Source organism: Macrobrachium nipponense, chromosome 40 (assembly GCF_015104395.2).
Source record: "Macrobrachium nipponense isolate FS-2020 chromosome 40, ASM1510439v2, whole genome shotgun sequence".
Lineage (NCBI taxonomy): Eukaryota > Metazoa > Arthropoda > Malacostraca > Decapoda > Palaemonidae > Macrobrachium > Macrobrachium nipponense.
The window spans coordinates 24,374,447-24,397,238 of record NC_061101.1 but is presented as its reverse complement, the minus strand read 5'-3'; the positions used below and the strand labels follow the sequence as shown (position 1 = coordinate 24,397,238).

Below are 22,792 nucleotides of genomic sequence, written 5' to 3'. Positions count from 1 at the left end.
GAGCAAAAGTCATCAAAGATTGGGCAAAAGTCGTCAAAGATTGAGCAAAAGTCATCAAAGATTGAGCAAAAGTCACCAAAGATTGGGCAAAAGTCATCAAAGATTGAGCAAAAGTCATCAAAGATTGAGCAAAAGTCATAAAAGATTGGGCAAAAGTCACCAAAGATTGAGCAAAAGTCACCAAAGATTGAGCAAAAGTCACCAAAAATTAAGCAAAAGTCATCAAAGATTGAGCAACAGTCATCAAAAATTGAGCAAAAGTCATCAAAGATTGGGCAAATGTCATCAAAGATTGAGCAAAAGTCACCAAAGATTTAGAGCACACTTCCATCAAGGATTGAAGCAAAAGTTCCATCCAAAGATTTGGGCAAAAGTTCCCATCACAGATTGACAAAGTCAACCATAAGATTTGAGCAAAAGGCACCAAAGATTGGGCAAAAGTCATCAAAGATTGAGCAAAAGTCATCAAAGATTGAGCAAACTTCATCAAAGATTGGGCAAAAGTCATCACAGATTGAGCAAAAGTCATCAAAGATTGAACAAAACTTCATCAAAGATTTGGGCAAAAGTTCCATCAAAAGGGATTGAGCAAAAGTCATCAAAGATTGAGCAAAACTTCATCAAAGATTGGGCAAAAGTCATCACAGATTGAGCAAAAGTCATCAAAGATTGAACAAACTTCATCAAAGATTGGGCAAAAGTCATCAAAGATTTGAGCAAACAAGTCACAAGATGAGCAAAACTTCATCAAAAGATTGGCGCAAAAGTCAAATCACAGATTGAGCAACCAAGGTCATACAAAGATTGAACAAAATTCATCCAAAGAGTGGCAAAGTCATTCAAAGATTGGGCAAAAGTCATCAAAGATTGAGCAAAAGTCATCAAAGATTGAGCAAAAGTCACCAAAGATTGAGGAAAAGTCATCACAGATTGAGCAAAAGTCATCAAAGAATGAGCAAAAGTCATCAAAGATTGAGCAAAAGTTATCAAAGATTGAGCAAAAGTCACCATAGATTGGGCAAAAAGTCTATCAAAAGAGTTGGCAAAACACAAGTTCATCAAAAGAGGTGAGCAAATGTCATCAAAAGATGGGGAAAAGCAAAGTTCATCAAAAGAAAATTGCAAAATCATTCAAAGATTGCGCAAAAGTCATCAAAGATTGGGAGCAAAAAGGCACCAAAGATTGAGCAAAAGTCAAACAAGATTGGGCAAAACGTCACCAAAGATGAGCAAAACATCAAAGAGGAGCAAAAGTCCACAAAGATTGGGCAAAAGTCATCAAAAGATTGGGCAAAAGTGATCAAAGATTGAGCAAAAAGTCATTCAAAGGGTTTGGGCAAAATTCACCAATGATTGGCAAAAAGTCAAACCAAAGATGGCAAAAGTAATCAAAAGATTGAGCAAAAGATCAAAGTTGGCAAAAGTCACCAATGATTGGGCAAAAGTCATCAAAGATTGGGCAAAAGTCATCAAAGATTGGGCAAAAGTCATCAAAGATTGAGCAAAAGTCATCAAAGATTGGGCAAAAGTCATCAAAGATTGGGCAAAAGTCACCAAAGATTGAGCAAAGTCATCAAAGATTGAGCAAAAGTCAATCAAAGATTGGGCAGTAGTCACCAAAGATGAACAAAAGGCACAAAGATGAGCAAAGTCATCAAAGATTGAACAAAAGTCACCAAAGATTGAGCAAAAGTCATCAAAGATGGGCAAAAGTCATCAAAGATTGGGCAAAAGGTCATGCAAAGATGAGCAAAAGTCATCAAAGAATTGGGCAAAAGTCATCAAAGATTGGGCAAAAGTCATCAAAGATTGAGCAAAAGTCATCAAAGATTGGGCAAAAGTCACCAAAGATTGAGCAAAAGTCATCAAAGATTGAGCAATAGTCACGAAAGATTGAGCAAAAGTCATCAAAAATCAAGCAAACTTCATAAAAGATTGAGCAAAAGTCATCAAAGATTGAGCAAAAGTCATCAAAGATTGAGCAAAACTTCATCAAAATTGAGCAAAAAAGTCATCAAAATTGAGCAAAAGGTTCAACCGAGATTGGGCATAAAGTTCAAAATCAAAGATTGGAAAAGCAAAGAGGTCAGAGGGCCAAAAAAGTCATCAAAGATTGAGAAAAGTCACCAAAGATTGCATTAAGTCAAAATCAAAGATTGAGGGCAAAAGGTCACCAAAGATTGCAGGTCACAAAGACCTTTGAGCTAAAAAGTCACCAAAGATTGGGCAAAAGTCATCAAAGATTGAGCAAAAGTCATCAAAGATTGGGCAAAAGTCATCAAAGATTGAGCAAAAGTCATCAAAGATTGAGCAAAAGTCACCAAAGATTGGGCAAAAGTCATCAAAGATAGAGCAAAAATCATCAAAGATTGGGCAAAAGTCATCAAAGATTGAGCAAAAGGCACCAAAGATTGAGCAAAAGTCACCAAAGATTGAGCAAAAATCATCAAAGATTGGGAAAAAGTCATCAAAGATTGAGCAAAAGTCACCAAAGAGTGGGCAAAAATCAGCAAAGAATTGGGCAGTCATTCAAAGATTGAGCAAAAGTCATCAAAGATTGGGCAAAAGTCATCAGAGATTGAGCAAAAGTCAGCAAAGATTGGGCAAAAGTCATCAAAGATTAAGCAAAAGTCAGCAAAGATTGAGCAAAAGTCATCAAAGATTGAGCAAAAGTCATCAAAGATTGGGCAAAAGTCATCAAAGATTGAGCAAAAGTCATCAAAGATTGAGCAAAAGTCACCAAAGATTGGGCAAAAGTTATCAAAGATTGAGCAAAAGCCATCAAAGATTGAGCAAAAATCATCAAAGATTGAGCAAAAGTCACCAAAGATTGGGCAAAAGTCATCAAAGATTGAGCAAAAATCATCAAAGATTGAGCAAAAGTCACCAAAGATTGGGCAAAAGTCACCAAAGATTGAGCAAAAGTCATCAAAGATTGGGCAAACTTCATAAAAAATTGAGCAAAAGTCATCAAAGATTGAGCAAAAATCATCAAAGATTGAGCAAAAGTCACCAAAGATTGGGCAAAAGTCATTAAAGATTGAGCAAAAATCATCAAAGATTGAGCAAAAGTCATCAAAGATTGAGCAAAAGTCATCAAAGATTGAGCAAAAGTCATCAAAGATTGAGCAAACTTCATAAAAAATTGAGCAAAAGTCATCAAAGATTGGGCAAATTTCATAAACGGTTTTTCATAAAAAGTGTCAGACCGGTTGAGCCAGATTCAAAAACGTCTTGGCAAATTTCATAAACGGTTGAGCCAAATTCGCATATATACAACCAAAAACTTCGCCTTTTTGTAAACCCTAATTGCTCTAGATATTTTCCTGTAACCACTTAAGGTCCTTAGCTGGAATTCAACTACATGCAATCTGTTCCTACCCATAATAATTTTTCACATTTTTACTGTTAGTCTCAATACTAGCAAACTTATGTATACAGAAATGATGTATGAAAATTTGTAACGTAACTAAGTCTACGGGCATAACCAGCCCCGTTTCAGGGAATCCCTTCTCACCCACACCCCCTTTGGATGGGGAGGGGGGAGGTAGGATGAAATCCCATTATAAACCATCTTATGGGTCCCCACTATAACCCTGCCAAGTTTCATGACCATCGGACCAGCCGTTAGGCCGTGATTAAATGACAGACGGACGGACAGACCTGACGCCCATTATTGTAAGATTAGTACTGTCATTACCATGATCATAATTACTATCTTTTGCTACTCCTTCAGCTGCTGTGTGGATATTGCCAACTGTAATGTTTATCATTTTATCTCGTGTATCTGGATTGTATGTTTTGTATTGTCTTCACTTTGTATATCCCTGAGCTGAAAAAAAGATTATTATTATTATTATTATTATTATTATATTTACCTTAATTTTCCTGACATATCTCCTTCGATACGGTATAGCAACACTGCCGTCCAAGTAGAGCAGCCGGCTATTGGCCGAGTCTTCCCACCCAAGGATTATGTAGTCTCTGAAAAAAGGAGAAGAATTTCACCGTCTGAGGAGGTCACCAACCCCCCAAACAGAAAACTGTGGAAATATAGTATAAGACTAGCCCCGAATATTAAGTATTTTGTTAAGAGCTGGTTTTCAATAACATGGCGATGCTTCAGTTCAAACAACGAAAGGGGGCAGGGTTAAAAGAAAAGTATAAATTTGCTGACAACATTTGGTATTGTCACTTTACAAAAGTCTCTTAACTTTTACAAATTTATCGACAATATTTGGTATTATTATTATTTTAGAAACATCTCTTAACTTTGTGGGGTTTCTGTTGTAGAAAAGGTCTGGGGTTAAAATTAAACAGTTTGGTGTACTACTCCAGACTTAAAATTGTAGAAATCAAGGGAATTCAGTTTTTAAAAAAAATCAAGAAGCAGTATGAAAGAGGAAGGGTATAAAGTAAAACTGTATCAAATAAAAAAAAACAAAAAAAAACTGCATCTCAAGCAAATATTGAGTTAATATTTCTTATTCCCTGTTTGTGCTAATTCCGGGTACAGACATTTGGCCAGTGGATATCACACCAGCATGCAACTTCAGTGTTGATACTTGCAACTCGCTGCATTATTCTGGTGGCAATTATGCTTTTCTCAATTTACAGAAGATCGCTAAATCAATAAGTGTTATGCTACAATTCTCCGCCCTGGAGGCAAGGCACTGTACTCTACTAACTATCAGGTACAGAATTCACTGCTTATATCGCAAATGAATATATATGCAATTTAAGCCAAAGGCCAAGCACTGGGACCTATGAGGTCATTCAGTGCTGAAATGGAAATTAACAATAAAAGGCTTGAAAGGTGTAACAGGAGGAAAACCTCGCAGTTGCACTAAGAATCAAGTACTATTAAGAGAAGGGGGAAAGTAAGATGGAAGAAAGAGAATATGAAAGGAGGTACAGTAAAAGGAAAAGGAACGTAAGTGGTTGCAGCTAGGGGCCGAGGGCACGCTGAAAAGAATTTTAAGTAATGCCTACAGTGCACCACATAAGGTCCACTGACGGCGCTACCCTCCTACGTGGTATATCGCAAAATGGAATAATGAGTTCTAACAGATTTGGCCTATTCATATATTGCCGTATCTTTACCGGAAATTCGAACTCTGACCGAGGGGAATATCCTGGGTTCGATCCCCGCAAGAACAGGAACGTCTAGGACACGTCCTTCAGACTGTTATTAAGCAGTGAACTGAGTTCCTGACAGTTACTCAAATGCTAAGGGTCACAACCAGGACGGGAATGTCATATGTCGCTGTACCTTTATACCAGAAATTCGAACTCTGACAAAGAGGCATCCTGGGTTCGATCCCCGCAAAAATAGAAACGCCTTGGGCACGTTCCACAAACTCCCATTACGTAGTGAACGAAGTATACCTGGCAGTCAGGATAGACACACATCCTACTTACTCGTCGGGCGTGAGCGGAGGACACTCGCAGGACCTGTTCGTCCAGAGGTAGGTCTCCTTGCCGACGATGACGATGACCCTGCCCGGCCTCACGACCTCCGTCACCGTCATCGTCGTCAGGGTCAAGCTGCCGAAGGAGTCCACACTCTTCACCGTTCCCCGGATGACTGAAAGAGAGGTTCACACAGGTCAGGCAGGTAAGGATGATAAGGGTTTATTTCTAGCTACTCTCTCTCTCTCTCTCTACGTCTCTCTCCTCGTCTCTCTCTCTCCCTCTCTCTCTCTCTCTCTTCTCTCTCGTCTCTCTCTCTCTCTCTCTCTGCTCTCCTCTCTCTCTCTCTCTCTTCCTTCTCTCTCCTCTCTCTCCTTCTCTCTCTCTCTCATGTCTTATCAAGATATATATATATATATATATATATATATATATATAAATAGTATACATGATATATGATATATATATATATATATATATATATATATATACATACTATAATATAATACAATATATATTATATTTAATAATGTATGTAAATTATATTATTAACATATTACGTTTAATTTATCTATATATATATATCTATATATTATATTATATCTATATATATCTAATATATATATATATATATGTATGTTTTAAACATATATTTATATATATAATATAATACATATACATATATATATTTATTACTTAATATATATGTATATATTATATAGATATCATGTAATATATATATATATATATATATATATATATATATATATATCTATATATATATATATATATATATATATTTCAAAAGCTTGAGAACGGATTAAGTACATTGTCACCCGAAGAAAGGTGCAATTATCGCAACAAAAAACCTCTATCATCCTATGAAATATGACTCGAGCATATCTTCGCCAGTGGTATAGATAGTACCTATGTGTATTGCAAACTAGGTCTATCAAACCATTTCTGCCAAATTTCAAACCGTTTACACACCCAGGCATAATCGGTCAAGTACCCTGACGGGAAGTTACAAGGAGTTGCGAGGATTAGGATGTCTCAAAGACTTTAGTCCATCCGAGGAGACATCGTGTGCTCACTTATCTGTAGGAGCAGATTTTACTGTGCATTCACAGTGTCCTAATGATTTTGTCTAGCTTTCTTTCAAACTCTTCTACACTGTTGCTGTTTACAACTTCTAGTGGCAGTGAATCACACTTCTTTCTCTGGTAAGTAGTAACAAAAGCTCTAAAGACATTATCAGTTCAGATGATAAAGGTATGAGTAATATGCATGCGTTGCTATCTCTATCTTTCTTGGCAAGGGTAAATTCAGACCCTTGAACCACTCTAGTGAGTTTTCTGCTTGGTAATCCTTTTTGAAAGTGAAAATATTAAACCCTACCACAAAATACACTTCTTATAGACTTGCAACAGACCTCTGGATCCCGTTGTGAGAGGCAATAAGCCACAAAGAAACAAACAGAGGAAGTAAAAAATATGATTGTTTTGTTTGTTTGTATGGTGCTTTTACGTTGCATGGAACCAGTGGTTATTCAGCAACGGGACCAACGGCTTTACGTGACTTCCGAACCACGTCGAGAGTGAACTTCTATCAACAGAAATACATATCTCTCACACCTCAGTGGAATACCCGCTAATCGAACTCGTGGCCAGCGAGGTGGCAGGCCAAGACCATACCGATCACGCCACTGAGGCGCAAAAATATGCAGAGCACTTATTATAAGTTTATCTTTCGTTTTGCATTTCTCCTACTTTCTTTCAAAAAGTCCAAGTGTGCAGATGGCAGTGGATTACAATGAGGCCCGAAGCTAAAATTAAGCAAGAAGAGTTGCAGAAAATTGCTGCAAACCTTAGCAGTCTATTGTAAGCGGCAATGTGCCATAATTAAGTACGAAAGCCAAGAGAGGAGGTAATAAAAAAAAAATTCACTCATCGTAGAAAATAGCTTCAGACATCGCTAACCAGGTGTGAGCGGCCGTGAGCCACATCAAGCAATATAACAATCAGAACAAAAGACCAAAGGCAAATCACTCTTTCCCCAATATACTTTGTGCTTTAAAAGCACGACGACAAAGTTTACACAACCTTCAGGCTTCAGAGAGATCTGCAGACTTCCTTTATCACTCAACACACAAGTAGGGATTCAAGAAGAAATAAAGAAATACAAAGAGAGAATAAGAATGAGAAGCCGATGAAAGGTGTGGGAGTAAAATGAGCTGCAGATAACAGGCAGACAGGCTTTTATTCTATCCAGACAACAATATTAACGCTTCCTGATAGCCATTATCGGCTTCATCCGGGTATTCGACCCACTCAAGGTCCCGGATGGACGGTGCGAATTCTTTTATTGTATAATAATAATATCTCTCTCTCTCTCTCTCTCTCTCTCTCTCTCTTGTGGCTGGGTTTTACTAACCCCTTTTTGTGCTTTCGTCAAAGGAGCTACAAACTGACTCAAAAAAAAAAAAAAAAGTCACAAACAAAGATGGGATTCATGTCCTTGATATGGTAGATTCACATCAACCGTGCATCTGATGTCTAGGCGAGTCCCTTACGACGCTCCTGATTGGCTGTTGATAAGCCAGTCACAGGGCTGGAAACTCCTCAGTCTCTCTCGAGAGTTCACATAGGCAGGATGTATGTTCCACCTCTTCTGGGGGATACTTTTGAAAGACGTATCCCTCAGGAGGTGAAATATATAACCTGCCTATGTGAACTCTCTCAAGAGAGACTGAGAGTTTCCAGCCCTGTGACTGGCTAATCAACAGCCACAGGAGCATCATAAGGGACTGGCCTAGACATCAGATGCACGGTTGATGTGAATCTACTATAGTACTTAGGGATTTAAACCCCCGCAGGCTGCAAACCTTTGCATGATAGATGTTTTTAATGAAATCCCACCATAACAGTTGCTCAGCTGATAGCAGCATAGTAATTATGACCCGTGAGACTTCTTGGTAACCACTTTGTTGTAGTGTGCATATATATATATATATATATATATATATATATATATATATATATATATATATATATATATATATATATATATATATATATATATATATATTATATTATATCGCAGGATGAATGGTCGTAAGTGAAGTTAGTGAACAAAAGGAAAACGAAAAAGAAAAACCAGTAGAAATATTTTAAAATGTCCAAAACAGGGTTTTCAGTGCTTACTCAAAGGAGGCAGGTCACCACTAGACTGATATATAATAACACGGGAGCCACAAACAGTAGCCTGGATATTTCAGTAATTAGAAAAAATCATATGAATATCCTGCATTAAAAGACTCGGGTATCAGTTTCATATCAGTAACGCAATGGTCGAGTACGTTTAATTATAGTAAAATTCAATTGTATACTTTGTTGCGAATCACATACCAGTGTAGCAAGTTTTGTGTAATGTGTCCAGTTATACGGTACATGCACATATATACAATGTGTATGTATGTGTACACGTATATTTTTATAGAATATTTCATTGTGTATCGTTACGACAAAATATCCAAGCGAATTAAAAAGTTATTTCATCAAAGAGATGATAAGAAATATTTGCGACAGGATTATGCTAAAAATTATTTCGTGAGCCCTAAAAGAAATTACCAGTTACTTTCAGGAAAATCTATCTATTCATCCTTTTAAACTTCCATGAAAGACATAAAAGTATGGAGCAAAAAACAAACAAACATACTTGCAAACTTGGCGATTGCAAGGGTATCACAGATCGCATTCAGTCATGTTCCAAGAAGCAAGACGCTTACTAAGACTTTAGAGTCCTTGGCAAATTGACAACATCGCTCGAGTATAGACATTCGTACTTACGGACCTTCGACTGTACATCGTTCCTGGCGGCCGACGGTTAACTGGAGTTTGCGAAGTGATAATTTTTTCCTCAAGAGTGGCGTATTCGATTCCTCCTTAATTTTCGTAGCGTAATTGGTCCTGTTGTGAAGACTTCACAAAATATCACGCTACTAGACTACATCTGGGGCTTGAGATTTCCATCGATTGATGTCACAAAGTTGGTCACGTTACAGTAAAACCCCGGGCTTCTGCTAGGTAACAGTGGAACTTGACTATTATTGTTAATTTTATTTACTTGTTCTGTGGATTTTCGAATATTGCTGCGTGCTTAACCTGGTACGAATCTCTGGCAGCCCTTATATCTATTTACAAAATTCAAGGAAAGTTACGCACAGCTCTAAAACTTGTCTTTTCCAGGATTTTTGTGGTAAAAGTTTTGAATTTGAGCTCCTGTTCAAACGGTAAAGCTTCACGCAAGATGAGCTGCTCTCTTTAGCAACAGGTATGTAGGAGGTATTTTGTTCCGATAAGTTTAGCGTTAAGTCAGTTTTGTCAAGTTTTTAATTTGTCATAATTTACTTAATTTTGTAATAAACTTTTTTTAATGTCCTGAATTTGCATTTTAAAAATTGTTTTCTTAAATAACTAAAATTTTCTATTGTCATAATTTTCACTTAGTTTTTGTACTTTTAAAAATTTCATAAATGTATTTTATTAACTTTTTGTAGCAGACTTTTCTAATTTGTATATACTTATAATATACTTGTATATATTACTTATCCTCCACCCCTGTAAGGGCGGCGCCCCTTGAGGGCTGGAGGAGCCACCCATGTTCTGCAAAGTAGGTCGTATGACCTACTATGCAGGTTCTTGGGTGGTTTTGTACTAAAACTTTCTTTCAGGTGATAGGTATAATATAGGCTCAATTTACTGCTTAATTTCTTGTAATTTCAATTAGGTATTCGGTGTTTTAAATGTGCTTGGCTACCTCCCCCTCATGTTTGCCGAAGCTTGCAAGGGTTATGCCATCAAACGGCAATATTCAGCATTAAAACAAATCAAATTTATGTATAGGTCTGGTGTCATGATATGTTTTACTACAGACGTGAAAATTAATTAATTTGTAGTTAAGTAAAGTCCGGTAACTTTTGGCCGGTATTCGTAAAGCTTTTGCCCGAATTTAAATTAAGAGTGAAAGTTGGCGTTAGACTTGTTAGAATTTTCATAGGATCCGAACTTGGCCTTTCCTTTATTTTAACCGAAAATTTCTGGTTATACCGGTTATAGGAAGCTCCCTAAATGCACGGGTCGTTGACGATCACAGGGCTTGCTTAGCCAATAGGGAAACTCTTAAAAGTTCATCAAAACCATGCTAAACTTCCCCAGACATTTTATAGAGTAATGTTTGGATTTCTGCTCTTAGATGGAATTAGTTTTATGAAGTTTGTCAGTAATGCATAGCTAAGAATTTTCAGCTCCTGTTAAGACTACACAAAATCAGTTTTTTAGTTGAAGTATGGAAATTTTAAATAGTGGTTATTTTTTGCATAGAATAATTGGCACATGTTTATTTTGAGTAGGGTGTAGTCAAGTTAAGTTTGTCAGGCTAGTTTTGATACTATTAGGTTACTCAAAGCACAGGCTGTGTATTTGTGATGCTATCCGCTTACATTTTGAGCCATGGATATTTTTTGCATAGAATGAGTAGGGTGTGGTCAAGTTGAAGTTTCCTAGGTATGTTGGCTGGAGTTGGCCCCCGTGGGGCATCGGAGTTGGCCCCCGTGGGGCATCGGGTGTTTGGTCGCATTTGCTACATAGCACCTGAAATGGTATCAGGGCAGTTAGTCCATGTGCCAATATTTGTAAATTTCTGAATAGCTGTTTTTTTTTATAATTAGTGGCAAAAGTGGTGTTTAATGTCATTTCCTCCCTAACAAGAACACTCGTTAAACAAATTCGTTACTTTATTTTAAAAGTAAAGCGGTTTCTTCAACGTTCACCCGAATTTTTTAACACAGCAAGGGGGTTATCTTAATTTTCATTTTGATGATTCTTAGAATAGTTAATTTTCTAAGTATTAATATACGAATTTTGTTAGTGTGGTTTCTACGTATAGTGAAAATGTTAAACTTTATAGGTGTCAGAAGAATAGCATTGTAAAGCGTTTTTTATACAGCCTTAACGCATAATTAAAGTACAAAATTTACGAAATAGTTACTAAGGATGGTTAGAAGTTTTCAGTGGGTAATAACTTTTTTTTTTTTTTTTCTTGGGGGTCAGGTGAGATGGTGGGCACTGATTGGAGAAACGTAACTCATGATTTTTATAAGCTAATTATCCTTGAAAGATATCGTACCTGTTTCAAGAAATATTACAGTTCTCTTGACGGAGTTGCCGAGTAATTGCCGTAAGAACACTTTCTGCTGCCGCTGTTTTTCTGTTACGTGTGACAATGGAACCAGAATTCAAGAAAATCTGCAGACACTGGGTCGATTTGCGAACCTTCCATCAGTGTTAGGCTGGTATTTCTAAGGATCCAAGATGTCGACAAGATAGATGTAACACGATAAATGTAGACTTCTTTAAATTTATTTTCTAATTTTTCCAAGTTCGATTTTCATAAATCCTGAGATCTGGTGATAGAAATTCACTCTCGACACGCTTCGGAAGTCACGTAAAGCAGTTGGTCCCGTTGTTGAATAACCACTGGTTCCATGCAACGTAAAAACACCATACAAACATAAATCCTGATAAGTTTTGTAAGTTCATCGGACAGTCTGCTTTCGTAAGCCTACCATTTGCTTGTGCACTATTTATTAATAAACATTGGGTCTTTAGTTTTCCGTTAAATATTTCCGCGGTATTTTTAAAGGGGAAAACAAAGTATGTGGAATCTGGTTTGTAAGTTTCCCGGATTTCTTCATTTGTAAACCTGCATTTGTGTATTTTTTTAATCAATAAATATCTGGTCTAGATTTTTAGTTATTGATTATATCCTCTGTATTTTTATAGGGGAAAACAAAGTATGTAGAATCTGGTTTATCATCCATATAATTACGCAAGTTGAAGGTCATTTACTTTAGAAACGCACCATACTGTTTACCAGTATTCGCGTGTGAATGAATACGCACGTAAAAGGCCTATATCAAATGTTAAACCACAACCAAAATGAATGTAAGCCACCCTCATGGAACTTTTGAGAATAACAATTGTTCAACACTTATGGTGGCAATGTGGTTTGGGTATTGGTTGTAACGACTCTGAGTGCCCTTCGCTAATCTATGGGACAACGAGCTGAAATGGGCGCCTCGGTGGCGTGATCGGTATGGTCTTGGCCTGCCACCTCGGTGGCCGGGAGTTCGATTCCCGGCCATTCCACTAAGGGGTTAGAGATGTGTATTTCCAGCGATAGTACAACACACTTTGGTATGAGAATTTGAGAATGTGATGGTCAGCTACTCTAAGGGTCTTAGGCTACGTGATTAAACATGATTTAACGCAGGTGAAAAGAATTTTTCAGTTAATTATAAAAAACCTGAAATAAAAAAAAAATCCTGAAATACTTTACTTAAGTATTGCCTGACGTTTTTATTGAGAGGTGGGGGGGAGGGGGAGGTGAGACGAGGTTGTTTAGCAAAGTCTGGTTGACCAAATAGAGCAAAGTTTCTTACCAAAAACAATTTGTTTAAACGATTTAAGTTTAATAGGTCACTTCGATTCTGAATAACCTCATACCTTATAGGTCCCAACGCTTTGCTTTTTGCCTGAATTCCATTAAATTTTAAGTATGCGATAATGGAAAAAGTGGTTTTTTAAACTTATGGATCCCATGGAAAAACCCCCATGCGGCCCCCCTGGTAACGGTTTGTTTTGTCCTTTTGTTTTTGAAAACCCCTCGAGCAACTTTTCCTGGCCTTTGCCTTTGGTTCCCTTTCCCCCGTTGGGGTTTTTTGTTTTTTTGGGGGAAAAACGCTTCCCCTAATTCTCGGCGACTTAAGTGATAACCGAATCCAGGTAAAAAAAAAAAATCGCAGAAGCTACCGGTGTTGGAAGTTCGCTGGTTTGTCCCTAATTTTCGCCCGATGCCACAAGAGAGAGATGGAGGTCAGGGGATACAAAGGAATGGGTAGGGCGTCGGGGTTTAATCCGCACCTATACTCTGTTTTTTTTTTGTTTTTTTTCCATCTGTCCACCCGCCTGGGGTGTTTGCGTATGGTAACACTGCGTCCCGGGCTTTAGATAGTTATATTCAACAATTGTAATAATATCCTATTTCGAATATTAAAGGTGTAATTCGCATACAGTAAATTATTAAAACACTTTTCAGTTTCAAATGTACACCCAGATATACTTTTATTTACCTAAAACTTTCGCATACCGCAACTACCTAAAACACGGGACGCAGTGTTACCACACGCAAACACCACAGGCTGGTGGACAGATAGAAAAAAAAGTGTATAGATAAATGATGATTAAAGCGAAAGTCTCATTTCGGTCGGTTGAATATTTCCAGAGTTATAAAGGGCCAGGTGGCTGGGCTTGACTAACCTATACCGTGGCGATTGAGAGTGTTTCTGTGTACACTTAAGTAGTTTCCTCTTACCGTAATGGAATTTTCGAGCTTTGTAGAGCTTTTCCCTCAACTTCTTTGGCTTTCCGCATTCGCAGGGAGCTGAAAGAACAATGTTAATGAGTTAAAAGACGCATATGAAGAATGCATGGCTCTACAATAACAATATACATGGAACTTGTAGTGACCAATTAGACCGAGGTAGTGGTATGACAGCTGAATCCGTCTACCGCCTGAGTATGCATAGGTTGTATAAACATGTCGCTCATGCATATGAATTAAAAATCTAAACTAAAACATGTTTTCATTGGTTTCTACAGCTTTTAAGCAAGAATTTTTTTCACATTTCATATCCCATGGGCTGATGGCCGTTGTAAACTGTGATGAAAGGGTGAATCAGTCAAGTGATCTAGTGTTTAATAAGCAGTTAGTCTGACAAAAATATCAATTACGTAAAACTTTTTTTAGCACAGATGAGGTTATAAAGCCTTTCTTAGATGACTGAAGTATTTTTCCTTGGCTTATGGAACCACAGAATAAAATATAACTGCATTCGTCCTTCCTTGTCGAACTCAATATATTCTACAGCTAGTTTCAAAACACCATATTTCCTTCTTTATTTTATCTGTTCATGTCTAAACTTATATCTGTGTGAGTCTTCCACCTTAAGATTTATGTATGTCCATATTATAATCTAAAAAAAAAGGCCAGAGTTTCTTATATACTTTGTAATGCAGACAAAAAGCCTCAATGAACTCATCTATCTACTATATTTCGATGAATATGAGTTTCGTATATAGCTCTGAAGTAAATAAAGTAAACGAAAAATAAATAAATAAATAAATAACTACCTCGGTTAAAATAACAAAAATCTCATTTTGGTTGTCAGGTTAGGTCCAGAGGGCTACTACATCAGGCCTTTTCTTCCCTCCAGTACCTTTTTGTTGTGCAAGGGACCTTACTGGCATTAGGCCCCACTTAACTTACTAATCACAAAAGGTAAATGAAAACATAATCTTACCTTCAACTGCCTCTTGTCTCGGTCGCGGCATCTGTTGGTAAGAAATAATAATAATAATAATAATCAATCATCATCATATTGAAGGATATCAATGAGAAATGACAAAGAATGGCTGAAAATTAACATGGTAATAATATCACATTAGTGGTTCTGATTCATATATAAAACAATGCACCACGTCAGCCATGGTATTATCATACTGTTGAAATAGTTAAAAGCTTACATATTTTAGTTTTTCTTTTTTCAACACCCAATCCCCTTCGCTAGCCCAGGCCCGAAGAAACCAAGAAAGAAGAAAAGGGAAGAAGAAGGGCGGGGCTTAACCTCCATAAAGGAACAAGGGGAGTCACAGACCGCCTCTCAAAGTCAGGAAAAGCAGAAGAAAGGTGAGAAGTCCAAAATTCTGGAAAAAAGGTTCTGGGACCCACCAGGAGATATACATCTCTTAGAGTCAGGAAAAGCAGAAGAAAGGAGAGAAGTCCAAAATTCGGGAAAAAGGGTTCTGCGACCCACCAGGAGATATACGTTTCTAAGGCCCCGTCCATATGGTCGAGCTTAGGTCGACGAACTTTGTCCGATGTGACGTCAGAAGCGGAGAAACAGCGAGAAAAGTCAGAACTTTGCCGCGGTTTCTCCGCTTCTGACGTCACATCGAACAAAGTTCGTCGAGCAAAGCTCGGCCGTGTGGACAAGAAAAGCAGAAGAAAGGCGAGAAGTCCAAATTTCGGGAAAAAAAGGTTCTGTGGCCCACCAGGAGATACGTTTCTCTAAGTCATGAAAAGCGGAAGAAAGGTGAGAAATCCAGAATTCGGGGAAAAAAGGTTCTGGGATCCACCAGGAGATATACGTCTCTCAGAGTCAGGGAAAGCAGAAGAAAGGAGAGAAGTCCAAAATTCGGGAAAAGGGTTCTGAGACCCACCAGGCGATGCGTCTCTTAGGTGCGTTCACCTACGGGTCGAACAATGCCCGACGGACAAACATTGTTGCCATATCAAAGGCGAAGCAGATGACGTCAAAGCGTTGAAACGAGGGAAGTACATCTGGCAACAAACTGTGGTACCAGTTGAAGTTGTATATCACTGTTCTTACTCTGCTCACAAGGCAAACTCTGGTAAGCAATTGTTAATTTGTAACAATGTTTGTCCGTCGGACGTTTGTTCGACCGTGTGAACGCACCCTTAGAGTCAGGAAAGCAGAAGAAAGGTGAGAAGTCCAAAATTCGGGGGAAAAAGAAGATATTCTGGGACCCACCAGGAGAGATGATGGCCTCCGGCGTGATGCAGACGCCCCGGTCGTAGAGAGGCAGGGAGGTGCACTCGAGGTTCGAGGGCCAGGGAATGTTGAAGCGGGCCAGCAGAGGCTCGCAGCCCTTCCTGGCGGCTTCGCAGACGCTCCTGCAGGGTGGGATGGCCTCGCTCAGGAACTCGACGGTGCAGATGGGCGCGTACATGGAGCACAGGAAGAACTCCAGCTGGTCGGAGCACTTCGTCCAGCGGAGAAGCTGCGAAGGAACTTCGATTGAATTATTTCGTGTATAGTAAATGTGGCTTTTTAATAATAATAATATTGATTGCATGTTATTAGACACTAACAGTCATTCAGTTTTATAATTTTTTACTGCATAATACTTATTTGAATTATCTGATTAATACCACTATGGCTTTTTAATAATACCATTCTCTTGTTTGTCGTTAGATGCTAACTTTTATACTTTATCATCTTTTATCTTAATAAATATCAACTATGGCTTTTTATTAATATCATTCAATGGTTTGTTGTTAGATACTACCATTTATTCTGTTTTATTATTATCTATTATATAATACTTACCTCTCATTTTCGTATTCCTCTTATTCTATTCATTGTTTTGCTTTGTTATCAACAAGAATAGAAGTCTTCAGCATTCTGTTATTTTTGGTCATAATTTGAGAATATTTTTTTCATATTCATCCTTCAAGAAGAATGGACTATCGGCATAATTTTCCTATCAATTATGATATTATTACTGACACAGAATATACGAAACAAGCACAGCGGAATTTCTAGCACTAACCTCGAACTGATCAACTGCGAGCTGGGCATTCTCCTGAGTGGAATGATGAAGGAGGTTGGGCAGCCTGGTCAGGTTATAGGGCATGTTGCGACACATGGGAATCTTGATCTCCTCGCACTGCGACCCAAACTGGCACTCCACTACCTTCGCCAGTCCTAGAAGCAGCAGCATCAGAGCCGCCCTTCCGAACAACCGGGTATTCAGCCTCCGCATGAGTACTATAGGTCTAGGTCTAGGTCTAGTTCCTCCATTGGCCTCCAGAGGAGCTGTTCGTCTCTCCATCTCCGCTAGCGCTCGCCATCTACCGGAAGGGGTTAACAAAACGCTTCTTTTTCAACGTTCTGGGTTGAAACGCTGATGTTATCTCGCCTTGGAAACGTTTTACCTTGATGGGAAAAACGTCATACGATCCACTGAACTTGTTATTTGTTTTGAAGAGGGCTAAACTAGAGAAAACGCAAAGAAGGAAAAAGCTGAACACCCACTACAAAAATAGAGTTCTAGCCCACCAAAAAAAGATACAGAACAGACGACAGTTCCTGTAGCGAGAGGCTGACTGTGCTTTAACTTCACCTGGCCCGCAATGAATAGAGGAGAAAACTAATCAGCGAGAAAAGTGAGAGAGGGAAGAAGCAGAAAGCTCGAGAGTCCTTATCAAAACATGATCCCTGACGAGGACGGGCAAGGAGGGAGAGGACCTTTCGCAGCTCGCCTGCTACAGAGGACGAGGAGGAGGAGTTGGAGTAGACAGAGGGTGAGGAGGAGCTTGTCACAGCGCCTGATGTGACACGGACCTGTCACCAAGGTAACCGTGATCCATGGTGGGGATGTGTGAATTCAGGTAGTCGCCGCTGCTGCGGTGTGGAAGTGGTTGGCGTCGGGTTTCTGCTAGGCGCCTCTGCAAGGAAAGACGGTCTCGGGTTACTCTCTCTCTCCCGAGAATATTTCAGAAAACATCTCTAATGAAAGGGGGCTTTGGAATGGAGTTGCTGATGGGATGGGGGCTAGAGGTGGGAGGAGGGTGGTGGTTAGAGAGAGCTGAAGAGGAAAGGGTTTGCTCAGGGAGTGAAACGTATATCAGCGACATCTGACTTTGATGTAGGAAGTTATTTCAGTCATGCTAAAAATACATCTCGTATATTGGGGATAATAACTAATTTTGATGGATAGATGACATATCACACGTTCTGTATAATACAAGAGGTTAAGGAAAAGATGATAATACCTGATGGAAAAAAAAGGATAATACCAGATTATTTTCATTAACCTAAACTGATTTTACTCCTAAATGCTATTGTTACTGTCATAGACTATAATGCCTATCCGACTGAGATTACTGTTCAGTAATGTCAGCAAACTATATCGCCACCAATAATTACATATGTCCTTACCACAACTCTTTATATTTTTATAATTGTTATTGAAGATGTAACAATCGTTTTCTTTGTAAACTATATATATATATATATATATATATATATATATATATATATATATATATATATATATATATGTGTGTGTGTGTGTGTGTGTGTGTGTGTGTGTGTGTGTGTGTGTGTGTGTGTTTCTGTGTATGTATATAATACCATTATAATGTACATACGGTAATTCGTATAAATGAAATAAGTAAATATATAAAAACATAGACAGATTATATATATATATTATTATATATTATATTAAATATATTTATTAATATTATATTATTATTAAATATAAATATTATTATAATATAATCTGTGTAAATATATTAAATACCATTATAAATGTCATATTGTAATTTCCGTATAAATACAAGTAAAGAATATATAAAGACATAGATTTATATATTATATATATAATAATATATAATATATAATATTATTATATAAATATTTATATATAACTCCAAACACCACTAAAAATGAAACGCACTTTCTTCAGAAGTGTCAGAACCTACTCAAGAATTTTCTTCAACACCACTTGGAGACACCTTTCATGTCGAGAGAGAGAGTGGCTCGCATCCAGCGATGTCATATTTTCAGGTCAAGTGCGAGCAAAAGAGAGGGGGTTGGGGGCGGGGGGGGGGAAGCGGGGGCGAGAGCAGCCTTGCCTTCAAATACCCTCTCTTATCTCCCTCCTGTGATGGGGATCTTCGCACCTCCATGGCTTTTCATCTTTGAGGTCGACTTCCGTCAAGTTCACACGAATTTTTATTTTTTGTGTGAGTTTTTTTTTCTTTTGGGCAATGAACTTATTTTTGTCCTTTGCTATTGTTATTATTATTATTATCATTATTTTTTTACTCATTGATATTATTATTGTAAATTGTTTTCCGTTGTGTACAATGAACTATTATTATTATCATTATTGTTATTATTATTATCATTATTATGATTATTTGCTGGAAGAAGGCCTTCATTAATACATGTTTTATTGAAATTAATGGTTATTTTTGGCGCGTTTATTTTGTATAAGAGTTTCTCTATTCTTCTTCTTCTTCTTCTTCTTCTTCTTCTTCTTTCTTCTTCTTCTTCTTCTTCTTATTATTATTATTATTATTATTATTATTATTATTTTGTACTGTGAACCATTTTGAAAACTAAGATCATTAATTTAAATGTTATTCGACCCTTCATAAGGTTGTATTGTTTCTTTCATTATACAGATTAAATTTAATCTTTTTTTCTTTTTTACCTTTATTTTCATTACTAATAATTGCCTCTCATATCTGTCATTATTCCCGTTGTTGTTTACTATCGTTGATGGAGAAAAGGAGCGCCAGAATGACGTAGAACAAGGCGTGATCCGACCTCCAGCTTACCCCTCACGCATAAGCTGTAAACATTATAGTCCTAACTTAAATGTGAAGTGGTCTTCGTAATTAATTCTTATACTAACAACAAGGGTCAAATAAAAACGACACAAATTAAACGCGTTCATATGTTCACAGTAATAAGTGGAAACACAAAATTCTTGTACAGAAACATAGCCTCTAAATTCAGTACACCAAATAAATTAAAATGTGCTAAAATCTACGGTCAAATACCATTGGTTCACCAACGGAAATTAGAATAAATACGTTGTATTTAACTAAGAATAATTTTTCTGTACTATTTAACATTCGCATTATTTTTTTTTTTACATTTTCATTCTAATGACAAATAAATATCCTAAAATTCCTGTATCTTTTACTCGACGCGAAACACCTTTTCCAGACCTTGTAGACTCTTCCATAGACCTTTCCTAACCCGCCCAACAAGAAGAAGAACAGCAAAGGTTTGTAGGCTCCCTCCCCGAGTAAGCAAAAGCTCGTAGCCTCATAAAGGCGAAGCCAGGAAGCGCTTCAGCAGAAAGTTTGCAGGCAAACAGGCACTGACTGAGTCTAGTATTTGCTCTTCTACAGGAAGGGTGAAGTCGCGCTGACTTCAATGATGAATTTCGCGCTAGAATGCGACTGATCATTCTACTTCCGGTTGTTAATCACTGCTTCGTAACCGTGAAAAGATCGACTAGTTAATAATAATAATAATAAAAATGAACAAAAACTTCTTTCAGTTTGCATCCGAAGATGAAAAAAGAAACCCACAGAATTACTGAGTATAATAATAATAATAATAATAATAAATCTACACTCCCCAAATTTGAAAATTCTTGTCTTCTACCAAAGGGTCAAAATAATAATATAAATAATCAGTGCATGGCCATTTCGAATACAATCAAGACAACGTTAAATATACTAGCAAGGTGAATAACAAATGAATGACATTCATAATTCACAACAAAATGAAAAGAAGGATTCAGAGAGAGAGAGAGAGAGGGTAGTACACTGTTACCTAGCTGCCAGGAAGGTGTTAACAAGGTAACCCAACACCACCTGCTCCCTGGGCCAGACATGTGTTTTTCACACCTATGAAACCTTAGGCCTAATCACACGGGACACCTGAGCCACTTGTGTCATAACACAAGGTAGTTCTACACCCTGGCCACCCCTCCCCCTCACCCCCCCTCTCTCTCTCTCTCCTCACTCCCCCCCACACCCCCCTTCCCATTTTTAGACCCTTCGCCGGATTGCTTTATTTTTATTTATTTCATTTTCTATGGCTAGAGGAAATTAATGTTTGATAATTTTTTTAATTTAACATATTTTTGTTTAGGAATAGGAATTACGATAGTCCACCAGTTATTTTATCATTTTATCATCTAGTATATTACAGAAAATAATTGATATTATTACTATCATTATTGTTATTATCATCAAAGGTACATTAATACTTTTACCTTCTATACAAATATATTTCAGCACCATCGTATCTACCTTTTCAGTCTGTATATATATATATATATATATATATATTATATATATATATATATAATATATATATACAACACTACAATATTCAGTCAGGTTGATGGCGTTTACATCCAGAGAGACAGCCGAAACTTTCTTAGTATCTATCAATGGCCTACAGCCTAATATACAATTCACAATTGAGCATGAACATGACGACCCACTTGCCTTTTTAGATATTATAATTACTCGGACAGGACGTGGTTTTAATAATAAGGTTTTTAGAAAAACGACTTTCACAGGTCAGGGTACAAACTTTTATGGCAGTTGTTCTTTTAACATTTAAATTAACTAGTACATATCTCCCCGCTGCTACCCCGTGCTGATACGTTAACTTCTAACTGGCGGAACTTCCACACTGAAATTCAGTTTTGATCCCAGTTTTTCAAAAACAGTTCGTATCCTCCATCCTTATTTTACAAGTATGTGAACAAGTTCTTGACTAACGTCCCCAAGTTATCAATGTATGCCTCGATTCGTTTTATCCATTCCCACCCTTTTAATTTTACAAATGCAAAATTAATCCAGAATACTTTTCCGGCCTTGGATCTTAAACTAATGTCTATTTTGTTTGTTTGTTTGTTTGTATGTGTTTTTACGTTGCATGGAACCAGTGGTTATTCGGCAGCGGGACCAACGGCTTTACATGACTTCCGAACCACGTCGAGAGAGCACTTCTATTAAACTAATGTCTAAACATCCTAAAACCTCGGGTACCTTGTTCTCCCACGAGGATAAACTCCGGGCTATGATGCCGTCTTTGGTGTTTTATTGTTTTACTTGCCCAGAATGTAAGACTGGGAAATATGTGTGTGGGAGCCACCAAGAGATTGCTCAAGGTGAGGACAGATTCTCATCTTGGAATCAGTCACCGAACGGGGTGTACTTGAAAAGCGGAAGATTTCTCTGTTTGGCTTACAATTGAAGACTTACGTACCGTGGCCCATGCACCCAATGACTATTCTCTCTCTCTGTTTTGGAATCTCTTAACAATTAAGCAGCTTGTGCCCTCATTAAATAGTCATAGTTGACGTCCTTCCTTCCAAGAAGGAGAATGTCAATTAATTTTTCATCTTCCCAGAGATAGGTTCTAGTCCGAGAGTTCTCTTAACTTTTTATGCTTTTGTTTCGCTTTTCTTTTATATAGATTATTTGGCGTTTTTGTGATTTTGAATTTTGTAATTGTCATTTTACTGTTTTGAATTCGCCAATTTTGTATATTTTACAGCCCTGATGACGAGACTTAACGTCTAGAAAAGTTGTGTAAACCTATAGTCTCTGCTCTACCAGAAAATCTGAGTTGTTGGTTTTCAGAATGAGCCCATACGCCAGTGAACTTTATATAGATATATATATATTATTATATATATATATATATATATATATCTATATATATATATATATATATATATATATATATATATGTATATATACTTACTTACTACGAGTTGCTGTTTATGAAATTACTCTAATAATGGAATTTCGCGTTCTATATCCGATCTATATCTTCATAAATTACTTAGCATTAATATTATTATCTTATTATTAATTATTATTATTATTGTACTTAGGAGGC

The 22,792-nt window shown here is 37.4% G+C and overlaps 1 protein-coding gene across 1 annotated transcript in view; it reads right to left on the bottom strand.

The window, feature by feature from the left end:
* LOC135212195 (secreted frizzled-related protein 3-like) overlaps positions 1 to 22,792 on the bottom strand; it is a 31,587-nt gene that overhangs the window by 2,833 nt on the left and 5,962 nt on the right. Inside the window, exons 2-7 of the mRNA XM_064245640.1 lie at positions 16,887 to 17,784; positions 16,010 to 16,334; positions 14,834 to 14,899; positions 13,846 to 13,914; positions 5,422 to 5,587; positions 3,879 to 3,984 (exon numbers count right to left, since the gene is read on the bottom strand). Coding sequence (XP_064101710.1) covers positions 3,879 to 3,984; positions 5,422 to 5,587; positions 13,846 to 13,914; positions 14,834 to 14,899; positions 16,010 to 16,334; positions 16,887 to 17,168 — 1,014 coding nt within the window. The 5' untranslated portion in view covers positions 17,169 to 17,784. The remainder of the gene's footprint in view (positions 1 to 3,878; positions 3,985 to 5,421; positions 5,588 to 13,845; positions 13,915 to 14,833; positions 14,900 to 16,009; positions 16,335 to 16,886; positions 17,785 to 22,792) is intronic.